At 29.7% G+C, this 24,785-nt stretch overlaps 2 protein-coding genes across 2 annotated transcripts in view; one reads left to right on the top strand and one right to left on the bottom strand.

Moving 5' to 3' along the window:
• LOC136990417 (beta-hexosaminidase subunit alpha-like) overlaps positions 1-6,525 on the top strand; it is a 376,498-nt gene extending 369,973 nt beyond the window's left edge. The window contains exon 14 of the mRNA XM_067288809.1: positions 6,514-6,525. The gene's annotated coding sequence lies outside the window, so the exon portion shown is untranslated. The remainder of the gene's footprint in view (positions 1-6,513) is intronic.
• Positions 1-24,785, bottom strand: part of LOC136990421 (WD repeat-containing protein 82-like) — a 45,314-nt gene that overhangs the window by 7,085 nt on the left and 13,444 nt on the right. The window contains exons 2-6 of the mRNA XM_067288813.1: positions 24,445-24,542; positions 8,604-8,670; positions 2,384-2,483; positions 949-1,065; positions 723-878 (exon numbers count right to left, since the gene is read on the bottom strand). Coding sequence (XP_067144914.1) covers positions 723-878; positions 949-1,065; positions 2,384-2,483; positions 8,604-8,670; positions 24,445-24,542 — 538 coding nt within the window. The remainder of the gene's footprint in view (positions 1-722; positions 879-948; positions 1,066-2,383; positions 2,484-8,603; positions 8,671-24,444; positions 24,543-24,785) is intronic.

Below are 24,785 nucleotides of genomic sequence, written 5' to 3'. Positions count from 1 at the left end.
GAAAACACTGTCAATTCTGTGAGTATACTTTGAGTTACAGTAGAAAACTAAGAAACTGTGTCAAGATTTTTTTAACACAGTGCCACAATTCCTGTAATGGCAAGTTTTGGAACTAAATTTTTCCACACTGAAATGTCAGCAAATAAAAGTTTATCATGAGATGACAGCTTTAACTGCCTACCCTTAACCAAAGTCTTTATATATAATTATTAATTAGCCTTAATACATTCCAATAAATAATCCAGCAGATTGATAAAATCAGTCTAATGGCCAACATTATAACTGCAATAAATGAGTTTAAAATAAAAACATTTAATTGTCTCTATCTTTTAGTTAATCGTTCCAAAAATAAGCAAATTTTAGCTTCTTAATTACAATTGAAAATACTGAATTGCATTTACACAAAATGCACAAATAAAGAATGAACAGATAATCTAACCTCTAAATTATTTTCTAATAATATTGACTCTTGATGAATAAAAACACTAAAAAACAAAAAAATAATTATACAGGTATAAAAATTACATATCAATTTAATCAAGAACAAACTTAATCTATAGATTTAATTTAATTGCTTTATTAAAAGAATATATATTTATTTTTTATTATTTTTTTTAAGTTTTCAAGAATAAATTTTATTTTTAACTAAATATTTTTTAAAAATTTCAAAAATTTTTCTTTTATTTTAATATATGCAAGGTTAATAATTTATAGTGTCTTACCGTAAAAGTTTGCAAAGCTGAACCCCCAAAGGCATCAATTAAATGAATTACTTGTCCATTGGTGGAAATAAGTATAGTTTTTCCATCTGGACTAAACTTTAATCCTGTCCAGTCACAATTTGTTTCATGAGCAAGATTAAATGAATTAAATGGACCCTAAAATGACAAAAATATTTATATTATAAATTTTTTTTTTATTTTTAAATATAAAGATAACAGTTCTTACCTTATCAAAAGACCTGAGATCATACAATTTCACTATTTCAGAATTAATACCAACAGCAAATATAACACCGTCTGGATCAAAATTTCCAACTGGTCGGCCAGTAAGGTGCATTAAACCCTTAAAATATAAAAAATGATGTTTAAAAGATTAAAAGAATACTATTTTGATTATATTTTAAAAATTAAGTGAAATTACTTTTCATTAAATGTTAAATTTTCAGGTTGTTTTCTTAAATATATCTTAAAATAGAATTACATAATCATTAATAAAAGAAAGAAAAATTATTGAAATGGATCTTCAATTTTGTAGTTTTTCATTATTCAGATTTATGTTCAATATGAAATTTACAAAATATAAAACTATTTTCAAAAATAATTTTTTATTTTCTTACTTTTATAAAGTATATGTAACAGAGTCTTTTGTAATCAAATTTCCTTATATAATAAGTACATTTAATATAGTATAATCAGTCACTTAATGTTATCAGATCTGATATGTCCCAAAAAATACATGTTAAAATGCACTACTTTGTGCAAACTTTAACTTATTGTAGGCAGAATTTGGTGATTGATACCATTGGATAAACAGGCATTTTTAAGTTGTCAGCCTCAATATGCAGTCAATAATATGTAATCATTATCAATTATTGTTATCAGTTTTAATCAGTGTTTCAAAATATTAAACAATAATCATTTTAATTATTTGTTTGCAATACAGTAGTTTACATTGCTGGCATTTCTTACTTCAATTATATACAAGTTGTTGTTAAAGACTAGCAAATAAACAATACTACATGAATCTTTTTAAAATGTTGGTTTATTATATAATCACAGATCAAAAATTTTGTATAAAGTAATAAAGCTTATAAACAGAGTTACACTGTTAACAACCACTACACACAAATAAAACACAAGGGTGCTAATTAAGAGCCTTCACACACTTCTAGTCCTACAGACAGAAGAAAGGAGCTTAAGTACACCTGTCAAGCAGCTTAGAATCATGGATGCCATCCAAATCTCGAAAACTCTGACCATTTCCAAATCCAGTCCATTGACAAAAATAATGCCTTGTTATGAGTAAGCATAAAATTGCTTGAGAGAACAAATTGTACAAGAACGTACAGGCTTTTATTGATTCCTGAGATATACATTTTGGATGCGCCCCTCATCAGTCCACTTTTTAATTTTACATCAATCTGGTTAAAACATTATAAAATTTAATTTTGAGGGTGCCAGTTTGAAGAACCACTTCAAAGCCAGCATTCTTAAGATTTCTACATTATTTATAATATAGAATTCTTAAGAATGTAATACATGGTTTATAATATAAAATACAAATAAGCATGTTTAATTTAGGAATACAAGTTAACAATAAAAGTTTTTTTTTAATCATTAGAAACTGATTACATATTTAGGTTTATCAACTAAAAACTTACCTGACAATTAGGAGATCTTAGATCCCATAAACGAATAGTTTTATCAAGTGATCCAGACAGAAAAGTATCATCAATTGGTGACATACTAAGGACAACAACTCTGGAAAGATATGATAAATTTAAAAATACTAGCTAATTAAAAATTATTTAAAAATTTTGTATTGGAAATAAATATTCTGAAACTGAATGAAGACAATTTATGTAAGATTATTTTATGATAATCTTTAAATACTGAACAACCTGCCATTCAGATAAGTTATATTTTTTATCATGCTTACTGTGTTTCCATGCAAATTAGACCAGGCTTTTATATGTAAAAATTGCTTGTTTTCATATTTTTGAAACATGTCCTTACAAGAGCATACTCTTACATATGCAAGCTTGTTTTGGCTTGTTAGAGAATGCCAGTGTAAATTAATTGTAAAAGTATTGATCCATTAACTGTTCAGTGGCATTTCTGTGGCAATTATTATTAAAAATATAAACCGAAATAAAAAACTGCTTCCATACTATAAAAGTATTTTTTTACAATTATGATTTTTTGTTTTTAGGTAATTGGAATTAGGTGGAATACAATGCTGACTTTGCACAATGTATAAGAATATGCTCTTATATTCAGATATAACAACAAGCTCTTAAATGCATGGAAATACATTACTATGTTCAGTACTTTTAATGCATAAATTTTTTCTATTTAAATATCATTGAAAATAAAATATTTCATCATAAATAATGACTGAAATAGCCATGCAACTTGATAAATATTGATTAATTTATTAAATTGACCAGACATTATGAATAAAGTGACATTCCCTTTGGGCAATTTGACTTTCAAAAAAAAAAAAAACAAAAACAAAAACAAAAAACTCCATATTTTTCGTTACGAATTATTTATTTTTTGTGAATTGTTCCAAAGTATTTTGAAAACAACATGTCATTTTTTAAAATTATTATTAACTGTATTAATTAAACTAATGTTAACAAGAAGTCTTATTAACAAATTTATACTTCAATCATCAAAAATCAACTTAAAAAAGGAAACTTCTGGAATGTCATTTTGGTATAACATATAAAAAGTTAAATATTTCTTTCGTTTATTTACTCAAGCAATTAAGACTTTGATGACATTTGCTGATATTAACTCATTTAATCAGTTGTTGAAGAGGTTACTCAAATCAATGATTGATGCATGATTGTTATTTTTTCAAAGAAGAAAACACTATTTTAAGAGACAAAAAGAAAATTAAAATGTTGCACAAGTTTACCTATTGGCCACATGAATTTAAAAGTCGATAATAAATGCAATACACAGGCTACATATGCTAGCCAATCAGCATTTGTGTCTGAGTGTGCACACTCAGACACAAATGCTGATTGGCTAGCATATGTTGAATGATCATTCCTGAAAGTATTATCACCACTACTTTGCCGAACTAGGTGATAGCAGTATTCATAGTGACCAGTCAATCTAATAAATTATGATAAAAAAATCCTGAAATTTATTACAGTGCCCAATTTTGTTTGTCATTATTCATAACACCTGTATTAATCACTTAGTCCATAACATATATATAAATTTTAATTAAAAAACAAAATTGTATCCTTAAAACTTTATTCTTTTATGCTTATTGAAAAGACTTTCAAAGACTTCAAATACACTTGACTAGATTCTGTAGTCTATCAGAAGTTAGTGACCTAAGACTCATCATACCATAGGGAGATTTTTATTTATAAATATGTTTTATATATACAGTCAAACCTGTTTTTGTGCGGTCTTTTCTGTGCGATTTTTTTGTGCGATTTTTTTTTTGGTGCGGTATATGAAAATTTCAATCAAATTGGAACATAATTGACTCCTGTAAAATTTTTAAAAACTCTATTGGTTGTTTTCTATGACATCAGCAGGTTTTTTCATTTTTTATTCAGTAAAATTTTTTTCTCATACGTTTATTTCGGTCTCCTCTTATTTTAATAGCATAAAAACCATAAATATTATGTTATATTTGAACAGATGTGGTAAGTTAGCTCCCCTCCAGCTTTAGACTGCAGGTGTGAAATTTCACACCTTGTTAAATGAAATAACACTTCCTGCAGCTATATTTATCAAATAAAATCATTATTTAACATATATTTTTAACTTTTTAATGTTAGATTTGTATTTAAGTGGAAATAATTAATTAATATAAAAATTAAAATTCTTAGAGGATTTTTTCCCCATTAGGTGTTGCAGAAAACGGCCCAAGGAGTTAAAAAAGCAATTCCTAGTTATTTCGTACAGTTTCGAGTTATTTTCTACGTGAGACTTTTTTTATGCGGTCCCTATCCCCCGCATAAAAACAGGTTTGACTGTTAACACACTAAAAATAAAAAATTTTTAGTTAAAAAACAAGTAAAAATTATACTCTTTCCATTTCCGACTTCGAGGATTCTATGAGCCAAAACAAGACAAACAAGTGGCAAGGAACAATCATTACTTTATTAATTTATCCATATGCATTTCGCCATCTAGGCCTCCTCAGTGGATACATCAGGATGTTATTCGTTGATTACGTTTTATACCCAACAACCGTTCCCAGCATGCATCAACAACCACTCCAGCATTCAAATTAAGTAAATTTACATGTTCGGCGATACAGAAATGTTCTACAATTTTTCTTTCTAAGTTATTTTCTATTCTATACAAAATTTTAGTATTTTTTATATTTATATTACAATTAAACTTTGTAAAGTAAACTTTACAAGTAAACTTTGTATTTATATTACAATTAAATTAAACAGGTTTGACTGTATATGTTACCGGCAAAACCCGATTTTATGCCAAACTAGTTTTGTCTAGGCCAAACTAGTTTGGCGTAAGCGTGTCAAGCCAAACTAGTTTAGAATTATTATTCAAGTATATTAATGGTTAAAATAAAATTAAAAGACAATCAATTAGATGAACAATATTTATTCAAACATAGTCTACTTAATTATAAAAAACGGGGTTAATGTTACCCTAGATATCAAAGGTGGTGGCTCGTTTCCGATTCCAGCAATCAGAAGGGAACAGTGGGGATGCACGTTCTAACTTAACCTAACCTATTCTAATAAATTACCATAATTATTAGCAACCAAATTATTAGAATAGGTTAGGTTAAGTTAGAGCGTGCGTCCTCACTGTTCCCTGTCTTCTGATCGCTGGAATATGAGACCAGCCGCCATCTTCGATACCTAGAGTAACATTAACCAAACACGGTATTGATTAGAAATGACAACATTTGTACAAAACTGTAAAATAAAAATAAGCTAATCAGTTTGTATTTTTTTATTATTAAGCCATGCACTTTTAAAAGTAATTAACTTTCAAAAATATTTTCAAAAATTCAAACGAAATAATAAAAATAACTTTTAAAATCAAACTAAAATTAAAAATGAACTTAAATTAATCATTAATATATGTAACCATTAATAGATTTGAATAATAATTCTAAACTAGTTTGGCCTGACACGCTTACGCCAAACTAGTTTGGCGTAAAATCGGGTTTTGCTGGTAACATATATACAGTCAAACTTGTTTTTATGCAGTGGATAGGGACCGCATAAAAAAAAACGCATTTAAAAAAAAAAAAAAAATCGCACGAAACTTCACGAGTGGCTATAAAAAATAGTTTTTGCAACACAATTAAAAAAATATTTTTTTCATGCGATCAATAGGGACTGCATAAAAAAAAGTCTCACATAGAAAATAACTGAAAACCGTATGAAATAGAATTTATTGACAACAGATGTCAGCACTTGACTGCATCGTCTCGTCTATCGTCTGTTTTACATATTTTTGTCCAGGTGGTGTTTTGTTGACTTAAAAATAAATTATTTCATTTTTCGCATATTCATGCAATAATATTACTATAATAAGTTCATTTATGACATAATAAGTTTATTTAGCTATAATAAGTCAATGTGAGACATGACAAATCGCACGAGACTAGTTACCAACTATACCGCACAAATAAAAAATCGCACAAAAAAAGACCGCATAAAAACAGGTTTGACTATATATACACACACACACACACACACACACACACACACACACACACACACACACACAAACATGCATGCACACAACCATCATGCATTTAAATAATAATGATTATTATAATATTAAAAATTATTTAATTTTAATTTGATCATATACCATGATTTTCTTTCTTATCACCATTTTTATAAATTATGCAAGTGTAACATTTAGATTTTTGAAGTATGTAAAAAATCATGTAATAATGAATTATCATAACATACCAATATAAAATTTAAATAACAATTTAATTTTAAAAAATAATTAGGAATAATAAAAGATATGAAGTGTCTCTGCTTGGTATGCACCATAACAAGAAAACCAGAAAATTTGACAAATGTAAAATTCAGAAGATGAAAACTTTTAATTAGCAATTACTTTCTATATTTCAATACTAAGATCAATATTTCAATACTACTACCCGACTTTCTTATTAATTCGAGACAAAAAATATATACATGTAAAACAAGTGTGAAATGATGTCATACAAAATTACAAACCAATACAAATAGAGGGTTTACATTCCAAAATCTAACAAAAATACATTTTTTAATTGTCAGGAATGTAACTTTCATTTAAAAATAGTAATAACTAAACAAACATCTTACAAACTGTGATACATGTTAGGTAATGTATGTTCATTTAATTTTCTCTCTCTTCATTGCTGCTAAGCACAATTAAATAAATAACCATCCATATTAAATAACTTTCTCCATTACAGAATATCTTTGCTTTCTGAACTTTCTTCTGCAGCATTTACATTTCACGTATCTTTTGCACTCTTTACGAACTGGAAATCTTTTGGTTTCTTTATAATAATTGAAATGAGCAGGGAAAATTTTGTTATGATAGAAACATGTCTTGCCTAGAATAACCAATTTTGGGATGTCTCGGAGACTCACTACTATGCGAGATCACTTCAATGCTCACGTCAAGTCTCATTCTCATTCTCCAATCATCTTTGGTATTGCTGGTTTTGAGCACAAACATTCAAACTTCGCTGACCACAGCCACGACGAGGTCATCCATGATTCATTTTCAGTGAAATTAATCTATCAATCTATCAAATGTTGGAATTTCTCTGTTGCATGACGCCCTGGGTTGAATTTATGTCAATGCAAAAAGTTACCGTTTTTGAAAAAAATAATGTTGGCTATTGAATCATTTGCAATTATTTTTTATTTTGCACAAATGAAATATAATATATATATATATTAATAAATGTAAAAAGAAAAAATAATTCTATTTCGGAAGTTAGTTTTAATATAAAATGATAACAACACGCCATCTAGTTTCAAAAAGTTCCGATGATGAAATGAGATATCTCCGGTCAATAAGTCGAGGTTAGCACATGGCGACCAGAAATATGTGGGGAATAACATGGGACAGGTAAATGGTTTTTTTTCAAAGATTCATTTGTCAAAATTCGATTTAGCAACATTCACTTTTTGAACTTCCTAACGCATGTGTTTGTCAAAATTTGATTTCACAATATTCATATTTCCAACTTACCAATGAGCAATGCATGCGCAAATCTCACACTACTGTCTGTTTGTAGAGAGTGTCGTCATTTTGTATTTTATTGTGTTTTGGTTCTTGGTCCCCTGACTACCTAAAAGTCTGGTTTTTTTATATGCACGTGATTTGGGCACTTAATACTTTGTGCCAAATTTCAACTCCTGACATGTACTCCTTCATACCTCTAAGCTGATAAGACAGCAGGCAGTACGATTTTATGAACAAGACATAGTCTTGTCAATAATACATATGTATTATTTATATCATATACTGATATACAAATAAAAGAGTTGGAGGTACCATAAACTGAGAAGTTAGAGTCAATGCATTTGTGTACTGATTCCATGGCCCAATATAATACAATTTATGATTTCTAAGAAATTAAATTTGAAGTTTTTAATAATTAAAAGAAAATACTGTGCACTTAATAAATTGTCTCCTTTTAATAAACTTTTTTAATGTGATAGGTAAAATGCCATCATCTCTCATATTTCCCTTGAATAAACTAAAATTTTTGCTGTTATTAGCATTTTTTTATCTTCACTAATTTACAATTTAATTTAATTATCTAAAGAACATTAAACATTTCTAGAAAATTTGAAATTAATGTTAAGAAACTAAAATAAACAGATTTTTAGCACTTACTTTTTCGAATGTCCAGAAAAATACCTGATATATTTGTTGTCATGAAGTGAAAGATATCTAATAGTATCTGTAATAAATAAAGTTATTCAAAAATATAATTAATTTAAATTTAAATAAACAAGTTTTGTATATTTCAAGATAATACAATTCATTATTATTACATGTAAGATCATTACTCTCAAAAGATTTATCTTCTAAGTATTCAGGAGATGATTTTAGAAAAGAACAATTTTAATTTATATGCAACAAAAAAGTGTCCTAATTCAGTCTCCTTTATTGTCAGTTTTAGCAGAGATTTTTATGAGGAATTTAAAACAAACTTTTCAGGACTCAACATATCCTCAATTTCTGTCTTATATCTTCATAATGTAAAACAATGATGTTATAACTTGGAAAAAGTCATTATATGAGTTAACACAGTTTGTATATGCATTAAATAAGACATCATTGGCACATGAAAGATGTCTTAAATGCCACTAACAGTCAAATAAGTTTTATGCCATAATTGTTCAAGTCCTTGTAGTATGTATGTTCTGCAAAAATCTCTGAAACATTCGATCAATAGAACTGGCTATACTGTTACTTGTAATAAGATCTTTTCATTCACATTACTAAGAAAACCTTGTAAACAACTAATTTTTTTTCTGTTATTGATTTTAGTCAATAGAAATCTAGGTAATTACGATTATAAATTATAATGAACCTTTACACGGAAAAATCTTATGATATTATATGCAATATTAATTGACTTTTGTTGCTCCTATAAAATTTGATTTTTAGTGCTTATGGGTTTTCATGTATCAATAATGATTTATTTTATCATTAAGTTTATCAAACACAAAATACATAAAACAACAGACAATTTATTTCTATTTATTTTTTTTTATAATAAAAAATTATCCAATAAGAACATGGGGGTTACATTTTAAAATTTCTTTGGGTAAAATTCATCTTTGGATATTATAATAGGCTTTGCCTATTATAGTATCCAAAAATAAATTTTAGCCACAAGTATATAATGGCTATTGAGCAGAGCTATCTATAATCTTATCTGATCTTTTAAAAAATGACTTAAAAATCATAAGATTAGCATTGACCAATGCCAAATATCCTAACAGTAAATTCAATTATATGTCACAAAGTTTACTATACTTTGTTTCCATTGTTTATACACTGTTCTAATCATCAATCTGTTTTATAAGTAATTTAAACCTTTTGCATTGTTAAAAAGCATAGATATATTTTTCCAATTGTATCTTACCCAAGCTTGAAAAGATCACTTGCTAGAAATAAAGCTAACATTACTAGAAAGTTCCAAAGTACAAGCGTACAATTTCACACTCCTCAGATAATTCAATGCAATGTTACAATATATAGATATAAAATGACTTCAAGATATAGATAATTGTATTGCAATACCAAAACTACTGCCAAATGTAGCATAAACACAAAGCACACAAAACTTGTAACAGAAGATGAATAGGTTCTGTATTGGAGATGCTAGTTTGTTAAAACAAGTCCTAATTCAAAATAAGTTTTCAGATGGAGTTATTAATAACAATATTGTTATTAATTGTAGAGTTATTGTAAAAATCTCTCCCCTTAATATTGCATCATCAAAATCCTCATTTATTAAGAAAATAAATACAATTAATTTGAATTTTTATCAATTTCATATTGCTATTAATATATTTTTTATGCCATTCATAATATATATCTATATCTATATATATAAATGGACGTGTTTGTGCCTATATTTCATTCTGCAGCCAAAACTACACATCGCACATGAATGGCGTTTGTGTGTGGTAGTAGCCCCAAGTCTCCCATTGTGCATTATAATGGTTGCATCTTGATAGCTATAAGGGTGTGGGAGATATGGGGGTTGAAAGTGGGTGACTTTGAAAATGCATGACACTTCAATGAGACTGTCCCAGTTTTTTCTAGACAGTTCCAGAACCTAGAGGTGAAATTTGGTACACAGTTAGGGTACATCATGAAAACGCACACTAAGAAGGAATTTTTCGAAATTCCCCCGCAGGGGGAGAGGAAGAGCATTAAATCTTAACCTGAAGAACAGCTTCTACTGTACTATTTTAGATGCAATTTTTTTGTTTTTAATTACAATTAATCATCATTGAGTACTTGAGGGTATTAAATTAATAACATTTCAGACATTGTTAAAAATATTATTTTATATATTTCGATTTTTTAACCAAATGTTCGAACCGTTTTAAATTCAAATTTCTTTTTGGATATTGGTTCGATTATAGAATGATTGTAAACATTCCAGAAAATTTATCAAATTAAAAGCAGTTTGTTTGATTCTCAACAATTGTCATCATTCTCAGCAGTAGGTGTTAAATAACAATTACTATGGTTGTTGAAATATTGAATGTAAATAGGGTTTGCTTGCAAAATCTGCCCGAGTGAAGCCGCGGGTAACAGCTAGTATATATATATATATATAAAATATTAAATTTTAGTAGCCTCAATCCCTCTCCTGTTATCTAATCATTCTATTTAAGTTGCTAATTGGCAATCTGTTAACATGCTCAGTAGATCTTGTAGGCAAGAGATATTTGTCAACCAGTTATACACCAGGTATTTTTAGGTATTTTTATACACCAGGTATATTTAAGGACCATAGGTAGGAAGGAAAAAAGTGGTCCAACCCAAAAAGGGGAGTGGCTGCCAGATTATGGCCATGGTCTCCTAGTTTTTTTTTTTTTTCATAAAGATTTTATTTCCAATAGATACCTAGTTATTTAAATTTTTCTAATTTCTAAATCTTCCTGGATACAGATATGTGTGTGTGACAGGAAGGGGTAAGCAATACCTTAGAGATAATCTTTTTCCCTATGGAAAAGTCTACTTGGAATTACTTGGAATACTGTGCAAAGTGCTAAAGTCTACAAAAAATTGCAAAAATCAGATAATTTCATGAAACCATACAATCATCTGGCTTACAATAATACCAACTATCTTTACAGGTTGTGGTTTTTTCCTTTTCTGTAACATGAACCTTCAACAAATGTTCTCCAATGTCTTTTGTGTAGGTATAACGTTTCTTATGTCAGTCATTCTTTTTATGATCTCTGAAGGCCACAGTAGCTCATCTTTTCAATTACAAAAATTTTTAGCTGTGAAAGAACATTCTTAGTTTCTTTCTGCATTTAAGTTAATTTTGACTTTTCAAAGCACAGCAACAAACTGCAGAATACAATATACTTTTCAAAAACATAAGCATAACACAGTGTAATCTCTTTCACTTAAATCTTATTCTCTGGAATGATCATTTCATTACAGTTTTCCTTCCAAAAGAACATTTTGAGAATTGAAAGTCACCAGAAGTCTGTTACCTGTATCACATACTTCATCAATATTAATTAATAATAAATTGCTAAGTGCCATGCTTTCTTGAAATAAAGTAAGATTTGGCTTCTTAATAATTAATTGTATGAGTTTAGAGTATTAAAAAATTAACAGTAATTTTCCAAAGTTAGGGGAGATATTAATTTGACAGTGTTGCACACTACACACTAACAACTGATTTGAAATTATAGTTGTATTCGTAACATTTGCAGAAAAAAGTGGTCCAGCCATTGCCAGACCTGTTCCTGTGGCATTATATTTACATTTAAGTTGATGAAAATCTAAGTTATACTGCAGACTTATAATTATTACTATCTTTACAACCATCCAATGCAGTAAAAATTTCTTCATTCAAACATTTTTTGAATAGTCTTAAATAATCTTCAAGAAATTACATTCTAAAAGAACTAATGCCCAACAATTTTTCTAGAACATATTTGATTTACAGAATGCACTTGATGCATTATGTCAATCAATTTATTAAATCATCAAATCAAATAAATCATTTCACCATCCAACGAATTCCTGGTTTAACTTTCAGTATTTTTTCATTTTAACTATTTCTATTCTGCTGACACTAAGAAAGCTTTTCCCCCTATATCTATCATAGGTTCAACCAGGCCAATAATGGGGACAGCCAGGTGATAAGGGATGGAGTCTCATACTTAAAAACTAGATCTTTCAGTACTACCATTAATTTTTATTGTCTTATGGTAGCAATACACACTAGCTGTTGGAGCATGCTGGTTCACTCTGAAACGACTGATTGGAAGCTATTGATTTTGAAATGCTGTCACACTTTTTGTTGAAGCATGATAAATTTCACACTTTCTGAAACAAAATAATTATACTGAATCTTATGATTATAAATGTATATATATATATATATATATATATATATATATATATATATAAATACATCTTTTTCTATGTAATAATAGCTTATTTTATTAATTAATAATACCTGCAAGTCCTCTTTCTACATGCTAGCTGAATTGATGGGCAATATGCATCATATGGAAGATGTCCTATTGGCACCTTGAACATTAAGAGAACCCAAAAAAGATGCCAATTCTTCCAGTTATGTTATTCTGGTTCTACAGAAGACTTGATCAGATAAGTTTTGTACAGAGGAGCTTCAAGTGTACTAGAACAGCAGCCATATGTCATTTTCCTCCAACTGTGAAAGAATTACATAATATCAGGGGCAAATAAGTTATGTTCTTTTTAATACCAAACCCAAAATTTTGAAGTTCTTTTGTTAATCATCAAAAGTATGCCAGTTACAAAAAAAAAAATGTGAAGCAGTGATGATGTCATTTTTATGCAACTGTACCCTCTCCATCATCAACCATTATCAGCATTTAGCCCCTCCCCAGATTAACGGTGATATGATATGGATGGGCCCCAGATTATTGAACGATAAGTATGATAACAATTTATACACTATATGGACATAATTATTGAAACACTCCCTAATTTGCAAAAATGGAATATTCCCAAGGGATGTACATCATCAAATGCAAATATTCTTTCCAAGGTTCATCAGTGGAAGACAGAAAATATGAGCATCATGCCTCAAGGTCTGGAGCTTATGAAATTTGTTAAAGGTCAGATAATTAGGTCCATTTATATGAACTTTCTATTTGTGCTATTGGGGACAAGCTGCAAGAAGTCAAAAAGTATTGTAAAAAATAACCATATGAAAGGTGCAGAAACCATCACTCAGGAATTTAATTTCTCAAGTGGACTAATGCTACACATCAGAACTATCTGTACAGAGCTATGTAAATTAGGTTACACTGCCAGATCAGCAGCTTTTAAGCTGAAAATAACACCAGGAAATGAGAACCATCATCTAAGAATCATCATAACTGGATGTTGTAACAATGGAGACATGTTGCATGAAGTGATAAGTCTCATTACTTGGTTCACTAGTTCAACATCCATGTTTGGGTACGAAAGATGCCGAGTGAGCAATATCTTCCTGATATTATCATGCCTACAAAAGATATTTTGCAGAGCAAGCCTAAAGTTTGGGAGATGTTTTAACTAGTTTGGCACTGGCTCCCCTCATCACTAAACAAGGAAATACAAATGCAGTAACATATAATGACATAATGGCTTCTGACAATGTGGTAGTTCTTTGGTGAAGGCTCTTACATCCAGTACCAAAACTAAAAATTTTGATCCTTTAAGCAAAATATGTTAAAGGCCCTCCAATGCTTAAGACCTAGTCTCTCCACATTCATGATGGTATAGAAATTTAAACAAAACTTTTAAATTGTTAGAAAATGTTATAGGTTGGTATATTAATAATTTCTTTTGTTTAAGTAAATTTAATATCAAAGAAAAAACAAAACAAATATTCCAAAAGTAATCTACAAAAAGATTTTTAAACAAAATAAAACTTATTAGTTGTAAGAAAAAAGTAACAAAGATAAAAAAAATTACAAAATCACAAAGGAATTATAAAAATAATTATAGCAGTCACATAAGATTTTTACCCAGTATTTTGATTAAACAACTGGATTAACAGATTAATATAAATATATAGTATAAGGCAGAAGATGTCTTATGTTCATCAAATTTATTACAGTGGACCCTCGATATAACATGCATGTCGGGCGGGAAACAACACCCGTGTTATACCAAGCGGCACGGTGTAATGCGGTTCACCTCTTTACTTTAGCAATAATTTCAAGCTTTTCTTTCACACTGTAAGCTTTTCTTTTACTCATCACACATACAATAATTAAACACTATTCAAAATACATTCAGGAACTCAATACATACACAATTACTCAATATGTAGTAACAATAAAATGCACTACTCACTAACGCCGCACGGACCTGTATAAATGTGTTTGAGCTTATCACGTCACGAACATCGCCCATGCTATAACCGAGTGTGCAGTATAGTGAGCAGTGCTATAACGAAGGTCTACTGTATTTTTATTAAATATACCTTGTATAAATGATGCCATTGGATAATATATTTCTCATCATATTACTAGCTAACTACAATCAGAACATATTGTTTTATCAAAACTACAGAGTGTAGCATAAAAAAAAAAAGTTTGTTTCACAAACAAAAACAGCTGCAAAAGTAAACATCTATTCATAAATTTATCATCATCATCATTATTTGTCTAATAAAATACATTGTTATAATACAGTGTAATATATTATCATTTTACAACAGTAAGTGTAATCAGAAAACTAAATAAAATAAAATAGTATAACTTTATTTAAAATTAATTGTTCCTAGTCAGAACAAACAAAAATATTAATATTTTTCTTACATAATTAAAAAAATTCTCATTTTTGAACTGTTCTTAGAAGCAGGATTTTATGAATCCTGAAGTGGAGCTTAATCATGTTTGACAGTTGTTACACCACTGCCTACACCTTTCAACATGATAATGTGGCTTGCCATACTGATTTGAGGAAGAGTAAATTAAGGCAATTGAATGGTTGGCCCAGGTTCCAATCTCAATCCTATTGAACATTTGTGGGACAATTTGGAACACCAAGGAAGAGCAGATTCCTGCACCAATCTAATCTGAGCGAACTGATCCATGTCCTACTTGAGAAACCATTAGTCTATTTATATTAATGTTGAGAATTCTTGTTAAAATAATTAAAACTGTTCATCTCAATGATGGTCATCTTTGAATTCTACATTACACTTCTATATCTCAGTAACTCATATCATTGTAATTTGTTCTTAGAATAATCTTTGCTAAATTATGGATACATCTTGGGAAAATTTATAGTAATTCAAAAATAATATGTAAAACCATAATGGTATAAATGTTTTAAACAGATCCATATCAATGTCATGTACAGTGGGTGATCGGTTAACAAACACTTTCATAAAAGGTTTTTTATGTTCAGACAACAAAAACATGTTCAGATAACGAACACTTTACAGAACATACAGAAAAAGAAGCAATGTAAAATAGTGAATACTGATTGGTCGTCCCTTGTCTCCAGGTGACAATTCAAAATCTTTCGGAGCTCTGAACACATCGACATCGATGCTCAACCGATACCAATCAAATAGTATTCCTCCAAATTTAGAAACTCTCCCTTGTAATTCCAGCTTTTTGTTTACCTTTCTGACAAATAATTTTTTATAGTGTTTGCAAATCTGTCAGGCAGGTACTGATCTGTCGGTAAATAAAAACTGATGCAAAACTTAAGGAGTTTTGCATTCGTTTTTATTTACGAAAGGCGAGAGTTTAACTGTCCCATTGGATATTCGTTAACGTTTTAAATACCAAATTTCAAATTTCATCTGGGCCTTGCATTTAAATAATTTTTTGTGTGCTAGTTGATTTCTGAATTTTTGTAAGTGCTCTTCTGAACTTATTATTTAAAAAAGAAACTGATAATATCATGGAGCATAAAAAGAGTGAAGTGTCAAGAACTCTGCTCATCATAGAAACCAAGCAAGAGATAATAGCCAAGGTAGAGAGTGGGCAGAAGATGTCTGATGTTACTAGGCAGTATGGCTTGAACAGATCTACAGTGAACATAATCTTAGCTATGAAAGATATATCAAGAATTCTCAAGCAATTAAAGATCTTGAAGAAGTGGGAGGATATCAGAACAACAGTCATCCAAATGGCATCCAAACCAGAATGAGGTTAATAGGCTTGGGGATCTCTACAATTACAATGCTATTAATCACTTCCAAAAAATTCTGAAGAAGAGAGAAAAGCAAACCGACATTGGACAGATTCTTTAACCTCCACAAATGGAAAAAATATGACTAATAAAAATGCAAGACTGTGTGTATATGTATTTGTATTATTACATATAAATAAATGTAGTATATATTTTTTTATTTTTTGAAGTCACCGGAACGAATTAATCAAATTCCCATAAAATCCTATGGTAAATCAATAATCGGTTAATGAACTATTCAGATAGCGAACAAAGTCTTGAAAAGGATTATGTTCGTTAACCGATCATCCACTGTAATCACATTTTGAAAAAAAAATGATACAGATAGATTATTACTATTTTTAATTGCAAAATAAAAAAACATGAAACATTTCAAAACATTAACATTATTGATGTTTATATGTGAGAACCAATTTAGTTTGCCAGGGTGACAAACCTTATACCCTGTTCGCATCGAGCATTTCAATCTAGATTTGTGACCAAGGTCGGCGACTAAGCCTTGGTGCGACCTCCCTCGACCATTTCAATATTGACTGAAATGAGGTTCAATCGTGATTGACTCAAGAGTTCTTGAAATCATAAGAAAGATCCCACAATCCCACATGTGCCAGAAAATACAAGATGGCTGCAGAACACAAGTCGGGCTATCGACAGAGAAATAAAAAACATACAATTATTAGATATATGGCAAGAAAAAGTACTGTATTTCTAACCAAAACTTCCATTTTGTTTGTTGGTGTTCGTGACTTACCACATAGTTATGTCAGTTTTATCATCGCGTGTAATAGCCAGGTTGTTCTCAAGCAGACTGCCTGTGCAAACAGCACAACATTCGACTAGCGACAGTCACAATCCAGATTGTAGGTAAATCGAGATCAAAGTGAGTTGTGGATTGTGTGCGAATGTAGTATTAGACAAAAGAATCTCCTTGTCCCTTTGTCTCACCCCTGCAGTTTGTGACTTATTGTCACATGCAGAACCTTGTTTGTTAGATGTGCATCCTATGTTATTCATGTATTAGTTTTTAGATCAAAAGTTGTCTCAGTTATAAAATGCTCATTGTCTCCTTAATGACTAAAAGATTTTAATAAACATTGTTATAATGTTATATTTTGAAGAATTTTACAATCTAAAATATTTTCATTTTTAGTGAACAGAAAGACTATAATAAAAAATAGTATGGAACAATAACATGATATAGGTTGACTTATATCATAAGAATATTTTTGAAACACTCAAATACTTAATATTAAATCATTCCTTGTATGATTAGAGGAAAAATTTTATGAAGTGTAGATATACGTGGTACGATCCAAAAGTTCGGGGAATGCAGTAATCTACGACAACAAAAGCATGTATTTGAAGTTACAGCATACGAAATGGATTCTACCAAACCATTTCTACGTGTTCAGGTTAATTTCACCCATGTCATGTGATTAAACTGCAAGTGCTGCTGTTTTTTCCTGAGATAGTTACCTTTGTCCTGTGACGTAATCAAAGTGGAGTTTCAAGAACAACCTCCAACATTAAATTTTGTCAGCGTTTAGGTAAAACACCTACTAAGATTTTAAACTTGCTAAGAAAGGTATACGGTGATTCTATGGTGAAAGGTCATGGTAAAGTCGAAATGTTGGACCAGTGATTTTCAACTTGTGTGCCTTAAGAGGTATGTCACAAATATTTTTGAAAGTTATTAAACAAATTATTTTTGAAAGAAGCAAAAAGAACAATAAGGATACATGTCAAAATTAAAACCTTTTTAAATTGATTATGCGAGTTTTTCATTGTTATAATAAATAAATGTATATATAATGTAGTAGAAAATATATATTCATAAGCAAAATTATATGTGCATAACACTGGGTTATTTCATTTCAAATGAAATTTTCTTTAACTCAAAAATGTATCTATAATTGCCCATATTTAGTTTGAATTATTTTAACTTAGAAATAGCAGGATGTTGAGCAGGTTTATAAAGGCAATTATCATGCCACTTTTAAATGCAAATTAAAACTTAATGTTAATTGCTTTTCTTATGTAAATGAAAATTATTAATTTAAATAACTATTGTAACCTGCTGCTATTTTAAGGAAGAACAATACTGTTTTAGGTAATTCTCAAAAATATAGGCAAAAAGAATTAGATTAAGTGGCAAGTAATGTGATGACAGAATGTTTACAAACAAAACTTTAAATCATGTGATTTATTCAGAGAAAATTTAATTATAGGTTCAAGTGTGCCATGAGATAAAGAAGATTGAAAAACAATGTTCATTACTGAAACTTCTGCTCTGGTGTCCAATAAAAGCTTGTGTCTTGCAAATTGACAGAAATAAATCCATGACATTGAGATACAATAGCAACAGTGGAAAGACTTCAGCAGAGTGAAGTAAGCTCTACCTTCTAAGCAGTCTCTGCTATTTTTCTGCCAATGGACCATCAAGTGATGAATAATGATAATGAATTCATGCATAGTTCAACAGTGATTGACAGCATTGTATAGGTATTAATGGCTCATCAGACAGAAAGCATGAAGTCAGGTTAAGAATTAATTAGTGTTCAATAAATGGCATCCAAAAACAGAGCACCGATGATTGTTAATTCTTATCCTGTAAAAGTCCGTTCAGGAAAGCACCTTAAGATGTAATAGCACTTCCAGTATTCACAAACTGTCCTTAGAGAGACATAATCCACTTCTCGTAGGCCAGATGATTCGTTCTTCTCAAGCCAGATGATAATTCTTTCTCCGAAGCATGACAAAATGACTTCTCCTTAGCGAGACTATAGCAAACTCGATTTTCCCACCGAAACTGACCTTATATGGGCTATGGCAGGCTGGCTGTCGACCAATCAGTGTCTCTGCTCTTCTGTAGCCTTCTGTTGGGTCTGCCGCTCATTCAAAACTAACAGATTGTGGAACATTCATTATTGGCCCAAAGCTGACCAATCCCAATGAGCCACAATTCTACAACAACATGAGAGTACAGAGGTATCCAATATTTTTCAGAAGACTAAATCAGAAATTAGTAATCATCCAGACTAAAGCACTTCTTGGTGAGAAGAATCATAGATAGACTGTTATAGTACAGGAAGTGATCAAGATTCTTGCTGGAATTAGTTTCAGCAGTAGGACTAGACATTTACATTCAAATAGATAGAACAACTTTTCTTAAAAAGTTAAAATTTTAAGAAAAACTGTTAAGTTTTCTTAAATTAACCTATCATTATGACATTTTATATACAGTCAAGGAAGATAGGAATTTGATCAGTAGTATATATCAGGTGTCTACACACTGTACTTTTAATTTAGCAGAGCAACTCATCATTGGTGATGACTGTTTTCTCAAAGATTTTATTCCTTGTCAGTAAGGCATCTATGGCCATACTGAGGTAGTCATTATTGATTCTAATTGTTAAAAGATTTCTATATAACTTTACAGCTCCTCTTGGATTATTTCTTGGATCAGCATCATTATATCACTATCATCCAGTCTAAGAATAGCCATGTTTGGAAATTGATGAAAAGTTGTAAGTTGGTTCACTTGACAACTTTGAAAACTTTGACAACTTATTTCATTTAATCACTAATAAAATATCAAATGCACATATTAAGGCAAACAACCATGTTTGCCTTAATACATGATAAATGGAAAACAAAACCAAAACATTATAATGCACATGACTGGAAAAAAGTTTATTTTTAACTAATATGAAATAACTAAATTTATAATCATTGCTAAGTGGCCTGTATTTCATTAATGATTTTAGAAATAATGAAGAACTATTTTCTGCAGATGAATGAGATGCAATGCAGTTTGAATTGATAGACATAGGATTAAACAAATAAACTAAACAAAGGTGTGTCTTAATTTGTTTACAGTAGGGTACCAATTTACAATAAATAGACTGTAGACCTATAATGCAGCATGAACTATACACAGTTTACAGAAATTATTGCAAAAATGCTTTGGGTTTTAGACCAAATAATCACAAGATCTTAAAAAAATAAAATAATTTTATTTGGAACTGGATATATACACACAGTAGACCCCCTATAACACGGGTTCATATAACACAGCAAAAAAATTGCGATCATGTTCGTATAACATAGTAAAACATCATCGCCGACTCGTGTCGCAACAGGATTGGTCGAATCTGGACCAATAGCGGACATTGCACAAACAGTTGAGTTTAAACGAGCAACGGACCAACTAAAAGTCATTTACTAGTTAACAGCCATAAAAATTATATTTATATTAATGATGTCTCCAAAGTTCAGCGAATTTTTTGCAGAAAAATAACTGCCATTCGATGAGCCACTCCCGATGAAAACAGGCTTAAGCAATGCCATCGTCGAATGATGCACACTCGGTAAGTAATCCTACAATTTTTCGTTTACAGCATAGTTTATATGGATTATTCCCAAAAAATTATACGTGTTTTGGAAATGTTGAGTCAAATTAGTCTAGAATCGGTTAATTTTATGGAAGAAAATCTTTCAGACAGCCATAGCCCCTAAACTGCACACGTGCCAGGCTGTGATTGGCTCATGTATTTAAGTGACTCACACAACACGGAATTCATATAACATGGAATGTATCTACTGTGTTATAGGGGGTCTACTGTATATGGATACAGGGTGTATCAGAATGACGTTTTAAAAATTTGGGGGATTGTAGAGGATGGAATTTTGAACGTTTTGATACAAGGAACCCATAGCCGGAAATGTGATATAAAGTTTCTACAGCAATAGGAAGTGCTTGACCACCCTTCACTTTGGTAGCTACTTTTCCATCCATTGACATCATGTTATTGTTCTTGACTTCTTCCTCTGGGGTTATGTAAAGTCCCTTGTGTACACAACACTTGCAGGAACAGTTCATGAGCTTATGGAGTACATCTTTACAGTATTTAATACCATCAGAGGGAAGCATGGCATCTTATAGAGAGTTGACGAAACATGGTTAATCGTTGCTCATGATGTAACGAAGTTGGTGGTCGTCACATTAAACATTTACTTTAAAGTAGAGCAGCTGATTCAATGTACAGTTTGATTGTACTCTACTGTTTTGTCAATAAAACTTGTCATAAATACTGTATTCTGCTGTTTCATTCAGCATACCGACCACAAAGTGCAAAGTGCTGTAGAAACTTTATATCACATTTTCAGCTATTGGTTCCTTACATCAAAATGTTCAAAATTTCATCCTTTACAATCCCCCAAATTTTTAAAACATCATTCTAATACACCTTGTATATGATAAGCCAACAACTGCAAGCTGGTGGCCACATCTAGACTTCATTAACTTAAAATCATTCTAGATTCTGCAGTTACTTAGGCATTCCTGAGCTGAGCTAGAATCACTAGAATGTCAACAATAAGGGATAAAACTTTGGATCTAATCCCTATAAATAACAATTTCATGGTAGTAGTCTACAATGATTCTTCTCTTGTACTTCTATTGAATCTTGCATTGTCACTAAAAATGTTGTAAAACAAAGTTTATCAAACAGATCAACAATGAATCTAAATAAAAAGGTGACAGAAAACTTAAATGTCAAAAATACCAAGAAAGAAAAACAAACAAATACATTTTCAAACTTCTAGAATGTAATTAGTTCATAAGCACTACTTCTATTTGAACAGATTTAAAAGATCAGCATGGATTTCTCCCATTAGAGAAGATTATCATTCGATTGACTTGTGGAGGGTCAGACAAGTGACTGACTTGTGATCAAAATAGAAGCCAAAAGTTTTACATGGATGAAGCCCTCAATAAAAAATTATTATTAACCAAAACTGGTCTGCAGATACCAAATAACTTCAACTTTCATGCTGTTCCTACAAACAAGACAACTTTCAAAAATGCAGGAAAGCACTGACTGGAGCATTTAGAAAATATTATTTTAAAACTCTGCAAGGAATACAAGACATGTTTATCTTTTATTCCTTTTGTCTGTTTATTCATTTGTTACCATCCATTTAATATACTTAGATATAAGGTATTATTATTGAGAATTTTAGTTTTCATTGAAACTGCTAATAACTTTAACACACTTCAGATTCACTGCCAATGACACCTTGGAATAGTCTACACTGCAACACTACATATGCTAAAATGTAGATTTTGAAAGTTTCCCCCTGGTGACAATACATGGCTTTCAAAATCTACATTTTCCAGCACTTGTTCCAGTAGATAAAAGCAGAAACACCCCACAGGATGGATGAAAAGCAGGACATCTCTATGTAACCAGTTCCTCTTTTAGAAATTTTATAATTTTAATTGGATATATTTGTTTTTTTAAAGGACTTTTTTTAACTTCTGGTAACATGTAGCCTATAAAGAAAGGTCAGTCACCATGAATGTGTATAGTCTTGGAACACAAGAAATAAATGGTGGTCCCTGTTGGGCAGACTTTGTCTTCAATTTTAATAATAATAATAATAATAATAATCTCCATCAGATGAAAAAGTTACAAAAGTTTATTGTTTATTTTGCACTTTTAAGAACATAATTTCTTTGATGTTTTTAACATACATATAATAAAAATATAAACAAACTGTAAAAAACTTTTTGGCACACAACTAAGGAAACATGGAAGCAATAAGTGTGTTAAGCAGGAGAATGACAATAAAGAAAAAAGTAACTGATTATTCTTGAGTTCAAACTAATTATAGTAAAAAATAATAATGATAAACAAGGAAACTAAAAAAAAAAACACCAAGAAAAGATCCAAGTCTGGTTACAGAGTAAATATTTATCTAATTTCTCTAAAAGATTTTTTGAGAAATTACATATTGTGTTATGTGAATAACATAGTGAGAATTAAATCAATAAATAACTTGAAAAACATTAGATGATTTGAACTCACGATAACTTGTGACCTTATATCCTGAACATATAACAATAACTTAATATTTCATATTTGTAGAATTGAGATAATGTATTTATTTTGTTGGAAAGAATGTCTTTTGGCTTTGAATTTTGATTCTTTCCAACATTAAAAAACTTATTCCTAGATTTGTGTGCACAAAGCAGTGGACTAGAGGTAGTATTTTAAATTAAAGATGAATGATGTGAAAAATATCTGCTAAGTAAAACTGAATTATGTGAGTCCATAGTTGATAGTTAAAATATTGATGCAAAGTAGAATATCTCACTTTGAGTTGCCACAACAATAACATATGATGGATTTTTTTTCTATACTTTGTTAATGCAAAAAAGAAAATAATAATAATAAAAGTTTGTTGTTGTTTAGAAAAAAGATTTAATCTTTATTGATTAAAATGTGATAATAAGTAGGCAATAAAGTACTATTTTACTATTTCACATCTGTTACTATTTTATTGTTTTTCTTTTATTTAGTTACAGTACAAATAAAGTTATGTTTAACTGTTATTTCCTGACATTGTTACTGTTACTTTGTCTCATTTATTAGAGCAGATGTCAGAAAAATATTTTAATTTTATATTTTGAAAAGCAAATTTAAAAAGTTTGACACACAATGTTCAATATATATGTTCTTTATCAGAAATGTATTATTTCTTTTTGTTGAGTCTTATTCTTAAATAAAAAAGTAACAAGAAAAAAATTACTTCAGAAATATTTGTTTAATATTAAATATTGAGTTAGATAAGAGAATATCAACATCTATTAAATTCAACATTAAATCATTAAATAATTTAATAAAAAAGTTTTTTATTATTACAAAATATTATAAACAATATCAAATTAAATTTAAAAATAAATTGACATTTGAAAAATTCTTACCATCAACTTTCGTAGAACAATGGATGGCAGTATTTGCTGCATGTGTGTATCTAATAAGATCAACTCCATATTTTTTACTATGCAATGTTTTCCTGTGCCTATAAAAATAAAATAGTGAAATTTTTATTTAATAAGTAAAAAGTAAAAAGGTCTTTATAATCTCAAATTTATCTATATAAATAAAAATGTACGTGTTCATTTGTTCCTAATAGCTAATCTCTGAAAGTTCTTCATCGATTGCTTTGAAATTTTGACACAACGTTGCATTCGAATACGCACGTATTTTTATATAATATAGATGTTGAAATTCTCCTCCCGTGGGGGAAGTGTTATACATTTAT

The sequence above is a fragment of the Centruroides vittatus genome, unplaced genomic scaffold, assembly GCF_030686945.1.
Source record: "Centruroides vittatus isolate TY-2023 unplaced genomic scaffold, ASM3068694v2 scaffold_932, whole genome shotgun sequence".
Classification (NCBI taxonomy): domain Eukaryota; kingdom Metazoa; phylum Arthropoda; class Arachnida; order Scorpiones; family Buthidae; genus Centruroides; species Centruroides vittatus.
This window is presented reverse-complemented; position numbering and strand designations above follow the sequence as displayed.